The sequence below is a fragment of the Coregonus lavaretus genome (assembly GCF_964263955.1).
Source record: "Coregonus lavaretus genome assembly, chromosome: 1".
In the NCBI taxonomy this organism is placed as follows: domain Eukaryota; kingdom Metazoa; phylum Chordata; class Actinopteri; order Salmoniformes; family Salmonidae; genus Coregonus; species Coregonus lavaretus.
In genome coordinates, this window is record NC_139988.1 from 72,709,731 (window position 1) to 72,728,001 (window position 18,271).

General features: G+C 43.3%; 1 protein-coding gene across 1 annotated transcript in view; it reads left to right on the plus strand.

Annotated features, from left to right (window-relative positions):
- Nucleotides 1-15,297: 15,297 nt before the first annotated feature.
- cmn (calymmin) overlaps nucleotides 15,298-18,271 on the plus strand; it is a gene marked incomplete at its 5' end in the record, with an annotated part of 81,361 nt that continues 78,387 nt past the window's right edge. The window contains one exon of the mRNA XM_084167587.1: nucleotides 15,298-15,385. Coding sequence (XP_084023713.1) covers nucleotides 15,298-15,385 — 88 coding nt within the window. The remainder of the gene's footprint in view (nucleotides 15,386-18,271) is intronic.

Sequence of the window (18,271 nt, forward strand, 5' to 3'; positions counted from 1 at the left end):
GTTCTTGGTAAATTGCTTGTTTAGATTTTTTATATACAGTGGGGAGAACAAGTATTTGATACACTGCCGATTTTGCAGGTTTTCCTACTTACAAAGCATGTAGAGGTCTGTAATTTTTATCATAGGCACACTTCAACTGTGAGAGATGGAATATAAAACAAAAATCCAGAAAATCACATTGTATGATTTTTAAGTAATTAATTTGCATTTTATTGCATGACTTAAGTATTTGATACATCAGAAAAGCAGAACTTAATATTTGGTACAGAAACCTTTGTTTGCAATTACAGAGATCATACGTTTCCTGTAGGTCTTGACCAGGTTTGCACACACTGCAGCAGGGATTTTGGCCCCCTCCTCCATACAGACCTTCTCCAGATCCTTCAGGTTTCGGGGCTGTCGCTGGGCAATACAGACTTTCAGCTCCCTCCAAAGATTTTCTATTGGGTTCAGGTCTGGAGACTGGCTAGGCCACTCCAGGACCTTGAGATGCTTCTTACGGAGCCACTCCTTAGTTTTCCTGGCTGTGTGTTTCGGGTCGTTGTCATGCTGGAAGACACAGCCACGACCCATCTTCAATGCTCTTACTGAGGGAAGGAGGTTGTTGGCCAAGATCTCGCGATACATGGCCCCATCCATCCTCCCCTCAATACGGTGCAGTCGTCCTGACCCCTTTGCAGAAAAGCATCCCCAAAGAATGATGTTTCCACCTCCATGCTTCACGGTTGGGATGGTGTTCTTGGGGTTGTACTCATCCTTCTTCTTCTTCCAAACACGGCAAGTGGAGTTTAGATCAAAAAGCTATATTTTTGTCTCATCAGACCACATGACCTTCTCCCATTCCTCCTCTGGATCATCCAGATGGTCATTGGCAAACTTCAGACGGGCCTGGACATGCGCTGGCTTGAGCAGGGGGACCTTGCGTGCGCTGCAGGATTTTAATCCATGACGGCGTAGTGTGTTACTAATGGTTTTCTTTGAGACTGTGGTCCCAGCTCTCTTCAGGTCATTGACCAGGTCCTGCCGTGTAGTTCTGGGCTGATCCCTCACCTTCCTCATGATCATTGATGCCCCACGAGGTGAGATCTTGCATGGAGCCCCAGACCGAGGGTGATTGACCGTCATCTTGAACTTCTTCCATTTTCTAATAATTGCGCCAACAGTTGTTGCCTTCTCACCAAGCTGCTTGCCTATTGTCCTGTAGCCCATCCCAGCCTTGTGCAGGTCTACAATTTTATCCCTGATGTCCTTACACAGCTCTCTGGTCTTGGCCATTGTGGAGAGGTTGGAGTCTGTTTGATTTAGTGTGTGGACAGGTGTCTTTTATACAGGTAACGAGTTCAAACAGGTGCAGTTAATACAGGTCATGAGTGGAGAACAGGAGGGCTTCTTACAGAAAAACTAACAGGTCTGTGAGAGCCCGGAATTCTTACTGGTTAGTAGGTGATCAAATACTTATGTCATGCAATAAAATGCAAATTAATTACTTAAAAATCATACAATGTGATTTTCTGGATTTTTGTTTTAGATTCCGTCTCTCACAGTTGAAGTGTACCTATGATAAAAATTACAGACCTCTACATGCTTTGTAAGTAGGAAAACCTGCAAAATCGGCAGTGTATCAAATACTTGTTCTCCCCACTGTATATACAGTACCAGTCAAAAGTTTGGACACACCTACTCATTCAAGGGTTTTTCTTTATTTTTACTATTTTTTACATTGTAGAATAATAGTTAAGACATCAAAACTATGAAATAACACATGGAATCATGTAGTAACCAAAAAAGTGTTAAACAAATCAAGATATATTTTATATTTGAGATTCTTCAAAAAGCCACCCTTTGCCTTGACAGCTTTGCGCACTGGCATTCCCTCAACCAGCTTCATGAGTTAGTCACCTGGAATGCATTTCAATTAACAGGTGTGCCTTGTTAAAAGTTCATTTGTGGAATGTATTTCCTTAACGTGTTTGAACCAATCTGTTGTGTTGTGACAAGGTACGGGGGGAATACAGAAGATAGCCCTATTTGGTAAAAGACCATGTCCATAATATGGCAAGATCAGCTCAAATAAGCAAAGAGAAACGACAGTCCATCATTACTTAAAAACATGAAGGACGGTCAATACGGAAAATGTCAAGAACTTTGAAAGTTTCATCAAGTGCAGTTGCAAAAACCATCAAGCACTTTGATGAAACTGGCTCTCATGAGGACCGCCACAGGAATGGAAGACCCAGAGTTACCTCTGCTGCAGAGAATAAGTTCATTAGAGTTACCAGCATCAGAAATTGCAGCCCAAATAAATGCTTCACAGAGTTCAAGTAACAGACACATCTCAACATCAACTGTTCAGAGGGGACTGTGTGAATCAGGCCTTCATGGTCGAATTGCTGCAAAGAAACCACTACTAAAGGATACCAATAAGAAGAAGAGACCTGCTTGGGCCAAGAAACACGAGCAATGGACATTAGACAGGTGGGAATGTGTCCTTTGGTCTGGAGTCCAAATTGGAGATTTTTGGATCCAACCGCCGTGGCTTTGTGAAACGTGGTGTGGGTGAACGGATGATCTCTTCATGTGTATTTCCCACCGTAAAGCATGGAGGAGGAGGTGTTATGGTGTGCAGGTGCTTTGCTGGTGACACTGTCTGTGATTTATTTAGAATTCAACGTACACTTAACCAGCATGGCTACCACAACATTCTGCAGCAATACGCCATCCCATCTGGTTTGGGCTTAGTGGGACTATCATTTGTTTTTCAATAGGACAATGACCCAACACACCTCCAGGCTGTGTAAGGGCTATTTTACCAAGAAGGAGAGTGATGGATTGCTGCATCAGATGACCTGGCCTCCACAATCCCCCGACCTCAACCAAATTGAGATGGTTTGGGATGAGTCGGACCGCAGAGTGAAGGAAAAGCAGCCAACAAGTGCTCAGCATATGTGGGAACTCCTTCAAGACTGTTGGAAAAGCATTCCAGGTGAAGCTGGTTGAGAGAATGCAAAGAGTGTGCAAAGCTGTCGCCAAGGAAAAGGGTAGCTATTTGAAGAATCTCAAATATATTTTGATTTGTTTAATACATGATTCCATATGTGTTATTTCATAGTTTTGATGTCTGCACTATTATTCTACAATGTAGAAAATAGTCAAATTAAAGAAAAACCCTTGAAAGAGTAGGTGTGTCCAAAAGTTTGACTGGTACTGTATATACACTGAACAAAAATATAAATGCAACATGCAACTATTTCAAAGATTTTACTGAGTTACAGTTCATATAAGGAAATCAGTCAATTTAAATACATTCATTAAACCCTAATCTATGGATTTCACATGACTGGGAATACAGATGTGCATCTGTTGGTCACAGATACCTTAAAACAAAAGTAGGGGCGTGGATCAGAAAACCAGTCAGTATCTGCTGTGACCACCATTTTCCTCATGCAGCGCAACACATCTCCTTCGCATAGAGTTGATCAGACTGTTGATTGTGGCCTGTGGAATGTTGTCCCACTCCTCTTCAATGGCTGTACAAAGTTGCAGGTTATTGTCGGGAACTGGAACACGCTGTTGTACATGTCGATCCAGAGCATCCCAAACATGCTCAACGGGTGACATGTCTGGTGAGTATGCAGGCCAGGGAAGAACTGGGACATTTTCAGCTTCCATGAATTGTGTACAGATCCTTGCGACATGGGCCGTGCATTATCATGCTAAAACATGAGGTGATAGCGGCGGATGAATGGCACGACAATGGGCCTCAGGATCTCATCACGGTATCTCTGTGCATTTTAAATTGCAATAGATAAAATGCAAGTGTGTTCATTGTCTGTAGCTTGCGCCTGCCCATACCATAACCCCCTCTGCCACCATGGGGCCCTCTGTTCACAATGTTGACATCAGCAAACCGCTCGCCCACACTAATCCATACACGCTGTCTGCCATCTGCCTGGTACAGTTGAAACCGAGATTCATCCGTGAAGAGTTTATCTTGCCAAAGGAGGAATGCTCACTAACAGGGATGAAAACAAATTTGTGCCATATGCTTTTTGTGCGTATGGAACATTTCTGGGATTTCAACTCATGAAAATGAGACCAACACTTTACATGTTGCGTTTATATTTTTGTTCAGTGTGTGTGATATATATGTATGAAAATGTATGCACTCACTAACTGTAAGTCGCTCTGGATAAGAGCGTCTGCTAAATTACTAAAATGTAATATCTGCACAGTGCACATGAGTGTTTTGTACATCAGAACATTTGGACCGCTACCTCCATGAAACTACTGCTCGTGTCTTCTGTCGAGAACAACATTTTAAACAGCGCTCTGCTTGACCGCCCTGACCCCTATAATATGAATTGTTTGTTTTGAGGGGAGCGAGAGAGGAGTTAAAGGCTATGTATGGCGCTAGGTAAAATATCCCCTCTATGCTGATGTACGAACTATAACGTTCTGTTTGTTTTGGCATGATGCACTAGTCCTCTATCACCACTGTAACCCATTCACGTGGTTAGGTTATGTGTAACCAGCGGTCAGTCATTAACCTTTTTCCCAACTTTACAATGAAAGCTCAACTTGTACCCCTCTTTAACTTCATCCATAACCAGTTTTTCTGTAAAGTATTAGTGACTGAATAATCTCATGCTTGGAGTGAATCTCATTGACTCAATTCTGTCTTGTGCCCTACAAGTCCTCAGTCACTTTTTCTCTTGCTTTTGGCAGAAAGGGTTACTGGGGGGGAGGGTCTAACCAAAGTGATAAGCCTGCACTGTGCAGAAACGCCACAGTGTGAAATTCCTACCGGGGGAAGCGGTGAATGGCAGGACATGGTGTTGTCCTGGGATGGGATATGAAAGGGGCAGGGTAATCCATGGGAAAGATGCATAGACTGAAGTAGGTACATGGCAGCTTTTTATTTGCCACATGGTTGAGCCATGTCTGATCAGTGAAGTAGGCTACTGTATTAACACACCCCTAGCTTCTTGTAAGATATACCCGTTGAGATTGCTCAGGACATAAGAATGTGCATAATGTGTCTCCCATTTTGCTGTGTCTGTCCCCCCCCCCCCCCCCCCCTCACAAATCTACAGACAGTCTAGATAAATCCCAAAGTTGGCAGACAGAGACAATATTGTCCCATTGTCTGGAAATGAGTTGGAATGTGGGACCAGGGGGACAAACTGTGTGGGTGTCTGTGTGGAATGTTTAAATTGAACGGGTGGGAGAAACTGGAAAGGTGGGGGATAGGCAGGTACAGCAGAGAGGCAATGAACATGACATATCCTGCAGTCCATTTCAAGATATCTCATTTTTGCTATTCTCTTAATCCCTGCTCTGCCATGATAGAAAAGTATTGTGTGTTTGCTGTTGTCCCGATTTCTCTTGTAGATGTACAAAGTCTGCTCTGACAGTTATCATGGGAACAAATCTTGTTAATACCAGATGTTTGACTTGTAGGATCAAGATGTTTGGCGTGAGGGTTGAGGTGCTAGCGGTTGATATGTTCACAAATATATGTCCTTCTGGGTTAGAGCATTTTCCATTAACATTTTTGTCATTTAGCAGACACTCTTATCCAGAGCGACTTAGTGCATTCATCTTAAGGTAGCTAGGTGAGACAACCACATTTAGCATCTGCTAAATGGCTAAAATGTAATATGTACAGTATGCTTGGCCTTCATGGCACTGGTCTTTGATGTAAGAATTGCCCTATCAATCTATCGTATTTATTGACCAAGAGCTATCAATCATGGCTGCTCTCACCCTTGGATCTCTGTGTTTAGCTAGCTATCCCACCATCTCACACCACCATGTCTGGACGACCCTAAAGGATTGTTTATTCATGGAGGCCCTCTGGCCCCAAATATGACCCTTGACTGAAAAGGGCACTCTGGGTGAGTGACAGTGGCTGGTGATTTTGTGACCTTCCAGACATATAGCTGGGCCTACACTACCGGTCAAAAGTTTTAGAACACCTACTCATTCAAGGGTTTGTCTTTATTTTTACTATTTTATACATTTGTAGAATAATAGTGAAGATATCAAAACTATGAAATAACACATATGGAATCATGTAGTAACCAAAAAAGTGTTAAACAAATCAAAATATATTTTATATTTGAGATTCTTCAAATAGCCACCCTTTGCCTTGATGACAGCTTTGCACACTCTTGGCATTCTCTCAAACAGCTTCACCTGGAATGCTTTTCCAACAGTCTTGAAGGAGTTCCCACATATGCTGAGCACTTGTTGGCTGCTTTTCCTTCACTCTGTGGTCTGACTCATACCAAACCATCTCAATTTGGTTGAGGTCGGGGTATTGTGGAGGCCAGGTCATCTGATGCAGCGCTCCATCACTCTCCTTCTTGGTAAAATAGCCCTTACACAGCCTGGAGGTGTGTTGGGTCATTGTCCTATTGAAAAACAAATGATAGTCCTACTAAGCCCAAACCAGATGGGATAGCGTATCGCTGCAGAATGCTGTGGTAGCCATGCTGGTTAAGTTCTAAATAAATTACAGACAGTGTCACCAGCAAAACCCACACCATAACACCTCCTCCTCCATGCTTTACGGTGGGAAATACACATGCGGAGATCATCTGTTCACCCACAACGCGTCTCACAAAGCCACAGCGGTTGGAACCAAAAATGTCACATTTGGACAAATTTCCACCGGTCTAATGTCCATTGCTCGTGTTTCTTGACCCAAGCAAGTCTCTTCTTCTTATTGGTGTCCTTTAGTAGTGGTTTCTTTGCAGCAATTCGAACATGAAGGCCTGATTCACACAGTCTCTGAACAGTTGATGTTGAGATGTGTCTGTTACTTGAACTCTGTGAAGCATTTATTTGGGCTGCAACTCTAATTAACTTATCCTCTGCAGCAGAGGTAACTCTGGGTCTTCCATTCCTGTGGCGGTCCTCGTGAGAGCCAGTTTCATCAAAGTGCTTGATGGTTTTTGCAACTGCACTTGATGAAACTTTCAAAGTTCTTGAAATGTTCCGTATTGACAGACATTCATGTCTTAAAGTATTGATGGACTTTCGTTTCTCTTTGCCTATTTGAGCTGTTCTTGCCATAATATGGACTTGGTCTTTTACCAAATAGGGCTATTTCTGTATACCCCACCTACCTTGTCACAACATAACTGATTGGCTCAAACTCATCAAGAAGGAAAGAATTCCACAAATTAACTTTTAAGAATGCACACCTGTTAATTGAAATGCATTCCAAGTGACTACCTCATGAAGATGGTTCAGAGAATGCCAAGAGTGTGCAAAGCTGTCATCAATGCAATGGGTGGCTATTTGAAGAATCTAAAATATATTATATAACACGATGGTATTCTCCGATTTGCTCTATGACCCCTACAAGCCCCACGGACTCGTCTGAAGTCGGTAACGCTGATGTGCCATCTTCTGTCTGTAGCGTCCGAACCGTTTGAGCTACAAGCTAATATGACCCCACTGTGGAAAGGGGAGACTCTCACGAACACGATGGTGTTCTCCGTTGCTCTAGGACCCCCACAAGTGTTACGGGACTCGTCTGAAGGTAACCCATACAAATGAATGGAAGTATGGAGGTAGTTTTGTGCCAACAAAAATAAGGGGTTAAATATGTCCGAAAATAATAATAATCCTGAGCGTTCTTATACAATATCTCCTAGATATAGAACAGACACTTCAAAACATTATTCCTTATAATTCATTGTTTGACTGTCTTTTTTTTGCCATTTATGAATGTGTTATTTAATGTGTTTCTATGGGCTACAGTAGTAAAGGCCAAATGCAATATATTTTTTAATGTATACCTAAATTCTAAATCAAAAAGCTAAATGATCCATTGTATGACCATCTTAACCCCCCTCCCCCCCACCTCATGAGGTAACTTTTAGGGGAAATACCATGGAAGCCGTACTGACTTTGTTTCCAAATGCTCGCCAAATTAATTTTAAAGGATCTCAGGCTAGTTCAACTGCTTCTGCAATGCCAGTTAGTGTCAGTCTCAAAGAGCTGGTAGACTGGACTGGCCCAGAACCAAAGGGTTCCGGGATCAGAGCTTAGTCGGCAGCCCCACCACCAGTGCCACACAAGCCCTACACCTGGCTTTATAAACAGAGCGAAGAGACCGGAGTGGAGAGTTGGAGAATCCCTTTCCAAACTATGGTAACATTGTGTTCGCAGGACCAATTTTCTTTGTATGGTACACAGAGCGTTACATTAACATCCTTTCACCCACAGCCTCAACCCACCACACACTGTAGTTCAGTGCAGAGAGGGTATGTTTCAGACCGCATGGGTACAGTAAACAGTCAGGGAGAAGGAATTTGGCTATGATTATTTGTCTTTACTGTGCCTGAAAAGTTGCCATACTGACAACACGTGTGTCTGTCTGTCTGTGTCTGTGAGGTCTCCATAAATGTCCATGATATGTTTATGTAATGCATACCTTATTGGAGATGTATGTATGCAACCTGTATTCAGGTGTAGACGTAACATAGTAAATGTAAATCCGTGACATTCCAATTAGTATGACATGTTACATTTGGTATGGTATGTATGAATTTATTTTGTATGATATGTTACGAATTGCAATTCATACAATACGTTACGATTTGCTAAATGTACACTACCAGTCAAAAGTTTGGACACACCTAATCATTCAAGGGTTTTTCTTTATTTTTACTATTTTTACATTGTAGAATAATAGTGAAGACATCAAAACTATGAAATAACACATATGGAATCACATAGTAACCAAAAAAGTGTTAAACAAATCAAAATATATTTTATATTTGAGATTCTTCAAATAGCCACCCTTTGCCTTGATGACAGCTTTGCACACTCTTGGTTACTTTTATGGTTACTACAGGATTCCATATGTGTTAGTTCAATGTAGAAAATAGTAAAAATCAAGAAAAACCTTTGAATGAGTTGGTGTGTCCAAACTTTTAACTGGTACTGTATATGTTAGGAATTCCAATTTGTTGTGGCTAATATTAGCTAGGTGGCTAAAGCTAACGTTAGCTAGGTGGCTAACGTTAACTGGGCTAGGTTTAGGAGTTAGGTTAAAGGGTTAGCTAACATGCTAAGTAGTTGCAAAGTTGCTCCTTAGCTAAATTACTAAAGTTGTCCATGATGAGCTTCAACTCGTGTAACCATACAAAACGTAATATACTAATTTAAGCATCCCGGATTTACATTTACTATGTTACGTCTAGTCTATGAGACCAGGCAGATATATGAACATGTGAATGGCTCTAAGTTTGAAGGACAATGTCCTTTCAAACCCTCAACATTTTGGCGTATATTGACTTGACCAAACTGTCATTGTAGGATTACTTTGTCTAAAAATCATATTTGTTACGTGAATCTTTCATTTAACTTTACATCGGATTAACTTTAATGTCCTCAAAGGGGAAAATTGTATTGGACACAGTACAGTAGTCTTAAGAGTGGGGCTGTGAAAGACAAGACTGTCAGATACACAGAGCCAGGAAAAGCCAGACGGGCCTTTTCCAGGACACCAATAAAAAAGGACCGACACTCCCAGCAGCAGGTATGTGACAGACATGGTTTTGTCTTTGTCGGTTATACAGTATGTCGAGTGGAGACTAACGGATTCATTTCAGTCAGTCGTCCTGAGCCCTTCCCAGCTAGCTTGTGGCTAGAAACTTTTGAGAATGTTAAACTTGTCTGCCGAAGTTGGGACTTGGGAGATTGTTTAGGATCATACAGTTGAATGGTTTATATATTTTGTATGTAGACGTTAATGTAGTAGTTGTACATTTTTGGTTAAAATAACTACAATATATTTGCATTAGCGATCACCCTGGCCTGATATTGGCCATCTAGCGACTTCCCTCTCCTTACTGCGGCAACCGGGAGCGAAGGACACAGTGCCCGGTGTTGTTGTGTTGCCGGCTTGCAGCCCAAACTCTCCCCATTGAGCAGTACACTGTATCACGGTGACATCCAGGTGGTTACTACCAATATAACAAATGATTTATCGTGTAGGCTTCTATCCTACTCTAAATAAAATCATGTGGGATGGGAAAAATGTACATTGGTACCAGTGTGTCTTGAATAACAACAGTGTGAGCAGCAATAGTGGAATCGGCTGTTCACCTTCAAAATAAAGGTCCCCCATTTGAAACTGATGCAAAAGGATAGAAATAGTCGAATCATGCCACAATTGGACTATATAATGCTAATCAAGTTTGGAATGTTCAACAGAAGACAATTTAGTTAATTTGACAAAAACAAATCTGAAATCGCACTGTAGATGTATTAGACTTCAGAATTGCATTGGGGCATACCTGTAGTCACTCTACAGCCTTACCTATGGATCTTGGGTCCACAAAATGGGGTATAAGCTCACTGATTACAATTCTGAAGAGTTTACATAAATATTAGCATCGTAGCTCTTGTTGCAGGACTTCAACTGTGGGAAATCACCTAACTATTCAGATATTTTGCATGTTGAAAATTAATATTGCAGTCAGCCTTACCCCATTTCATGGACCCAAGATCCATAGGTATAAGCCTACTAAGTGACACCCACGTTTCATGGACCCAATATCCATAAGTATGGCTGAACAGTGCATGTAAGTATGCCCCCAATGCAATTCTGAAGTCTAATACATCCACAGTGCGATTTCAACTGATTAGTATTTTTTGTGTCAAATGAACTAATTATTGTATTCCAAGCTTGTTTAGCATTATCTGGTCCAATTGTGGCATGATTCCACTATTTCTATTAATTTGCATGTTTCAATGGGGGACTTTTATTTTGAAGGCAAACCGCCGATTCCACTAAAGTTAATCACGCGAATGTTGTTCACGACACACACATCAAATTGGCCACGTTAGCTACAGACCGCGAAGTGATAGCCTCCAGCTGAGCAGTGGGAAGCAAGACTCAACATCGGCAAGCACCTCGCACCGCCTTGTTATGTTAGCTAAAATTGGCATGTCACGGTGACATCCAGATGTTGACCAGTACTAAGTTATTTCTCCCTCGCCCATCCAAATAAACATTACTTTATTTTTAAAAGTTTTAACTAGCGCCATGCTGCTGTTGTTGCCAGCTAGCCAGCATAAACTGGCTGACGGGAAACACTATTTTTCACTGCCACTTGTATACAGAAGTTACTTTTTCGTAGCATGTTAGGAGACTGCGGTTAAGGTTAGGAAAATGGTTAGGGTTGGCGAAAATGCTCTCCTAACCTGCTACGAAAATCACTTTGTATTGCAATGGTGTGAAAAGTGGCCCCTCTTTTCACGCTACTTGGACCATTTTCCCTAACATTAATATCAGCCTCCTAACCATCTACCTTAATTATCCTAACCTGTTACGAAAAGTGACGCGTTTCCCAAACTAGCTAGCTGGGAAGGGCTCATCAGGATGACTGACTGAAGTGAACCAAATCCATTCATCTCCACACTCGACTCTCAGCTGCGCCACATAAATAATCAATTTAGGCACCAGGCGTGACCATGTAGCCTCTCCTGTCTCAGTAACCAGGTTTCCATCCAACCGTAATTCATGCTGCTGAATTATTTGATGCATGAAACAAGTCACAAACGGGCTGATGGAAACAGGAAATGTCGGTACAATTTAATACATTTCTACAGACAATTTGTTCCTTCGACTTGGTGGGATCTTTTTGTGTCAGTAAAATTAATTATGCGAGAAATGCCGTTGGAAATACCTTTATATGCAAATATTGATATAATAACCATCATATCGAAGTAAACTTGGAGTCACTCTGATACTGTATGTTGTGTGGTCCTCCCGGGGAGCATGCTGTTTATTAGGCTACAGATTAAATAAATTATGATGAACTTCAAAGCGTCATTAAAGTGCACGTTGATGAGCTTGATGCTCCTTTCCAATAAATAGCAAGGGTCTTATTCTGGTGACATGACGATCGATGCCTGGCTGCCCTTTGACAAATAAAAATAATCTCGCTCTTATCCATAATAATCTCATTATGTAGGCTAGCCTACCTGCATTGTATTTGCGATCTGTTGGCTAGAGTGCACGTGCCAAGACCAGAGTGGGCACATTTGCTATATAATGCAACAGTTTTTGTCACAAAACCATCAGTAGAGTTCAAATTGCTTTTTATTTGGTACATGGGAATTTAACTTCAAATTCTTTCTGTGCACCATGTCTTCAAGCACAGCCTTTTATCCGCAACAAGTCAGTTTGATGGAAACACATATCTGGTGTGAAAATGCACATTGTTTTTATGCAGATTTTATCATATTCACATGAAAATCTGTTGCCAATTGGATGGAAACCTAGCTACTGTAACCAAAACATCTCGTCTTTGACAACTTTGTTTTACTTTGGCTGTGTAAGTGTCACTTTTCTTCCTTCTTAACGAGCATACAAAAATTGGGCACAAACAAACCAAATGCCCACCTTAAACACAAACACCTCTAGCATTAAATTCAGCAGTAAATATTGTTGTAGTCATTCTAGTGCTCGGGCCAAACACCACTTCACAGCTCACACTCTGTGCTGCTGCGTCCTCTACAAACAGGCTTTTTCTGCAATATTTAATACAATTATAATTATGATTTTTGGAAATAGTGTAACACTGCTTTTAGTTTGGGCTATATTGGACCATATGTACTTGACTGACATGTTTTAAAATTTCTGAATGTATTTCTGATGGTTGATTGAGTAACTTATGTGAATAGATAAAATAAAAATGTTTACAAAATTAAAAGCTATATAAAAAATATTTAAAATCATGACCACGTCCTGGCATTCTCATATGTGCCCTGTAATAAAAATAAACATGAAATAATTTCTCACATTGTTACCAGTTGAAACCACAAAGCCCAGACTGCATCAATCCAGAACCAAGAACAACCACTGACTGTCGGCAGTTATTCCATTGGTTTGGAAGGAGGAGACTGTGGGAAGGCAAAGAAGCAGGGTGGAATCCGCAAATCCAACCTTAACTGGTCCTTACCAAGATATTGGTGAGTTTTTGCACAATCTTGGGATGTGCAGAGGTGGGCACTGGGCTTGGTGGTAAGCCAAGTTAGTGAGAGGTCTGGGTTGGGGGTTAAGTAGTCAGACATTAACTTTCCCTTGACCCCATAAGATGAGGATTTGGGCAAGCAGTGAGGAATGTAAGTTGAAGGTGAGATATCTTTCTTTTTTCGCCCCTTTTTTTTGGAAGCATACAAAGAGTCACTCATCCTCTGTCTGTGTGTGTGTATATATAAGCTGAGATCATGGAAATTCTTTCACAGGCGAAAGGAGCTAAGAAAGCAGAGGACGGAGGAGTTAAATTCGTTTCATATTTTCGCTCCTGCTACCAATTTGTCAGAAGTTGTCATTTCCTCCCTAGTAACCAATGAGATGCACAGCTCGGAAAAGTATTGTTGGAGTATCTCGAAGAATAGTCTGGACTGGATTATATAGTACCTGACGTGTAACGATACTTACTGGGTATGTAACTCCAGTTCTATGAGTGGAGCGGCGCCCCATAGGGGGCTTCGCTTCTATTGGTTTATCCCGCTGCCTAAGCAGCACAGCCTGAAAAGATAATTATGCACGTGCTCCAGCCAATGGGAGAAAAGTCTTCAGTGAGACCCCGGGGGCCGGTCAGGGCCTGAAGCCCTATGGGGCTCCGTTCCACTCATAGAACTGGAGTTACATACCCAGTAACTATCGTTCTATATCGTGGAGCTCCGCCCCATTAGGGGGGCTTCGCTCCTATTGGTTTAGGGCGGAGCGAACGCACTGGAATATACTCCCTGCTGGTCCCAACACTTCCCACATAATGAAAAGTTAGGCTGAAGTACAACAGAAACGTAACACAAAGTGCTACAGCTTACTGTGTCCTCAGTCAGTCCGCACACCCAGTCAAAGACTGATGGGCAGAAAAAAGGTAATGAACTGGAACTGAACCTTGCAGACAGTAATCATGCCCCCCCCCCCCCCCCGACATGTCCCTCACAAAAGGGGGGGCTGTCCGGAAAAACACTTGACAGCCCACCACATAGCCCCAGCAGCAACGCAGAGTACAGACTGTGTTAGAGAGCTCGAGGACATATCCAAAAGGTAAAAATTGACAAGGAGGAGGGGAGAAAGCCCATAGCTCAATGATCTGCGATCTGTACGAGCTCTTGATAATGTTAGGCATATAGGCCGGATTAGGACGCAACACCGCCCTGTTCAAATCGCCATTGATGGCGAGACAGTCGGGTCACGTCGACAGAGTGCACAAGTCACTGACACGCTTGACAGAGGTCAGGGCAAGTAACAATGCCATCTTCACAGACTGCATCTTTAGAGGAATCTGGGCCAAGGGCTCGAACGGTGGCTAACAAAGCTGGGGAACCGTGGCTCGAGCCACAGGTCTGAGCCGCCGTGTCCACAATAGAAAACCTTTCACGAGGGATGGCTTAAGACAGATACTGCCAAAACCCTTATGACAAGCAGAAATCGGCAAGGCATACACCTTAATGGTGGACGGAGAACGTTGCTTGTCAAATAGAAACTGCAGGAACAAGAGAATGCTCTCCATCTAGCAACACACAGGGTCAACATCCTCTCTGTCGAACCATTGCGCGAACATGTTCCATTTACTGGCATAAGTTCTACTGGTACTGCGGCACTTCGCCCCCGGGCGATCGGGAGCTATCAAAATGATTGACAGCCCCTCTGATCTCACCTGTGCTAACAGTGGGAGAATGCAACACGTTGGTGGGTAGGCATACAGTAGAACTCTCGGCCACGGGTGGTGCGCAAAAGCATCTGTCCCTAGTGGGTGTTCTTCCTGAGCTTGAAGAGGGCCCAATGTGCGTTGGCTCGCGACGCGGCAAGATCCACCCCGGCTTTCCCGAACCATTCCCAAACAATGTCATGGTGCAGATGCCACTCGCCGTCCCGAGGACCCACTCGGGTCATGAGGTGTGCCCCCTCGTTGAGGTGTCCTGAAATGTGTGAAGACGTCAATGAGCGATGCTGCTCGTGAGCCCACAACGACAGTTCCTCTGCCAGGAGGTGAAGCGCATGAGACCAGACTCCTCCCTGGCGATTGATGTAGGCAACAGTGGTTCGAACCCGAAGCATGGGGGCGAAGTGCCACAGTACCAGTAGAACCATTTTCAACTTTAGGAAGTTGATGTGGCGTTCTGACGGAGGTGCGCGGGTCTCTACAATAGTCCAGATCCGCTCTGAGAGATGGGAACTAACAACAGGCGGCAACAATGACGCACAGGTTCCAGTCGCAGCTGTAGTCTGCACATGTGTGGCCGGATGACATGAGCCCCAAGAGGGACATGACCGAATGCGCCATCACCGTGTGTGTCGGGCGAAACTGTCTGAGGGCCTTCCGAGGGTCCAAAACCCGTGCCATCATGGTCGCAGTGTTCAACTGGAGACCCAAATAGACAATCTGCTGACCAGGCCATGGCGCGCTCTTTTTCCAAAACCCTAACTCCTTGGCGACACAGGGGCTCTATAGCCGCTTCCACGCATTTGGAAAAGGTGCAAAGGGCCAGGGCGTTCCCAAAAGGCAGCCTTGTGTATTTGTACGCCACTACCTGAAAGGCAAAGCGGAGAAACCTTGTGTGACGCGAAAGCACCTGCACATGGAAGTACGCATCCTTCAGGTCAGTATCTATGCTGCAATAGTCTATGTGCCGGGGGGCTAGGGTCAGTCTGTCCTATCTGGTTTCCTGTGTGAACTTAAGTGTGCTCCCTCTAATTCTCCCATCTCTCTCTCTCTCTCTCCCCCCCCCCTCCCGGAGGACTTGAGCCCTAGGACCATGCCTCAGGACTACCTAGCCTGATGACTCCTGGCTGTCCCCGTCCCCAGTCCACCTGGTCGTGCTGCTGATCCAGTTTCTGCTGCTTTGCTTGTGGCTATGGAACCCGGACCTGTTCACCAGACGTGCTACCTTGTCGTGATGCTGATCCAGTTTCAACTGTTCTGCCTGCGGCTATGGAACCCTGACCTGTTCACCGGACGTGCTACCTTGTCCCGGACCTGCTGTTTTCAAACCTCTCTCTTCCTCTCTCTCTTTCCCTCCCTCTCCCTCTCTCTCTCCCTCTCTACCGCACCTGCTGTCTCGACCTCTGAATGTTTGGCTATGAAAAGCCAACTGACATTTACTCCTGAGGTACTGACCTGTTGCACCCTCTACAACCACTGTGATTATTATTTGACCCTGCTGGTCAGCTATGAACGTTTGAACATCTTGAAGAACGATCTGGTCCTAATGGCCATGTACTCTTATAATCTCCACCGGCACAGCCACAAGAGGACTGGCCACCCCTCAGAGCCTGGTTCCTCTCTAGGTTTCTTCGGGGATGCCTATCTAGGAGTTTTTCCTAGCCACCGTGCTTCTACATCTGCATTGCTTGCTGTTTGGGGTTTTAGGCTGGGTTTCTGTATAAGCACTTTGTGACATCTGCTGATGTAAAAAGGGCTTTATAAATACATTTGATTTATTTGATATACTCATGCAAAAGTCGTTTTGGTGGATACATTCTGGCAGACGTTTTGTCGTAAACATTCGAAAAGGCCTTTTGGCTACACGTAGGTCCATAATTGGCCTCACACCCCCCTGTCTTTTTTGTGTTCCAGGCTTTCGTTTTTCCATTTATATTTCGAGGTTGGACATTAGCAATTTAGCATGTTAGCACTTGGGGCTCACCGATTGGTGTCACCTCGTTAGTCAGTATGTGTTACACCTGTGCTGACTTGTCATCTCGTTAGTCAGAAGGTCTTTCACCTGTGCTAGCCCAGGTATTATTTAAGAGTGGCTGGCCCAGTGCTCCAGTTGTCTTGAGAGATGTGGATGGTTAACACCTTTTAGTTGGCGCTCCCTATTTGAGTTCTAGAAAAACAATATTTTATCAGATCTTCCCTGTTTTCGTTTGGCTCCACTTTTTGGTTTGCTTCCTGTCTTTAAGTTTGGTGTGGATTTTTATTTTGTTTGCCTCTTCTTGGGCAAATTTAGGGGGTGCTCATGGTGGGTGTCTTTTAGGTCCCAGTTGTTGTTGCTAGTCAACTTTCAGTGGACACCCACATGAGTGTGTTTCAGAACCCCTCCTAAAACCCCACCTGTTTTGTTTTGGTTGTTGTCAGGGACTCTTTATTAGTTCCCCCTTCTGTTTGCTGGGGAATGTCACATTTGGCACAAGGAAACAAGGCGAGTAAAGCCCCTTGACTCTCTCCTCTGAGGGACCTACTGTGACCGACTCTTTCGCCAGGAGTTCTGCAATATCTGTGTTTAGAGCAGCGACCTCCTCTGGCGACGTCATCACCATCTCCACGACCCCCAATGAAGGGGTCCAGTGAAACTGGATAGTGTAACCCTTCCTTAGCGCCTGTCCTAGCCAGGTGGAAAGAATACAGCTTTGAAGCCACTCCCAATAATGCTGAGAAAGCGGGAGAGCGCGAAGCTGGGGGAAATTCAGTAGAAAATGCCTATATTCCTCTATAGCCCTGGCCGCCGACTGTTTAATGGTGGCACAGCCCATGGTGGGCTTCCCATGAAAGGGAGAGGAAAGTGCATCAGGCTTTTACAGTAATTTGATAGTTCCCATCAAATGTCTTGTCTTTCCACATATTTCTTCTCCTGTCATGAGTGTTATATGAAATGTATCATCATGCTATCAGACGCTGTCTCTTTCAAGTCTTTTTCATGTCCTCAATAGGAGATTCTGCCTGTGTACTGTGAAATAACTCCTGTTTCATATTTGTGTTTTCCCAAAATGTGGGTGCAGTTTTCTGAGTCATTGATGCCTGATTGTGAGTGATATTTGCTTATATTTACCTTATCTGTGCCTTTTATGCCTTCATAGTTGATTGATTTACCTGACTGTATTTATACTATATTTAAGATTGTTATTTTATTTACTTGAGCATAAGTCGTGTCTTGCTGTCTGAACGTTTGGTTTCAGTCGATTGAAATTCTTTAAAGTGTAAGATGTTTGGAAGTGTGTGTGTCTTTCACTGGGCTACATTAGCAGGTGAAAATAGACAGTCTAGACTGATCCATGTTAAAAATATTAAATAAAATTTTAAAAAAACATTTTTGTTCTAGAGCGTGTAGTTGGGAGATATTGGTCCTTATTGTAACTACAAGTTATATTCCCCATAGTTGTACTGAAGGGATGCATGTCTTTCATTGGTGCAAGGCAGTACATAATTTTTAGAAATGTACAGTTTACCAATTTAGCTTGCTTTTTTGTCCAATTGTCTTTTTTTCCCAATTGTAAACATCG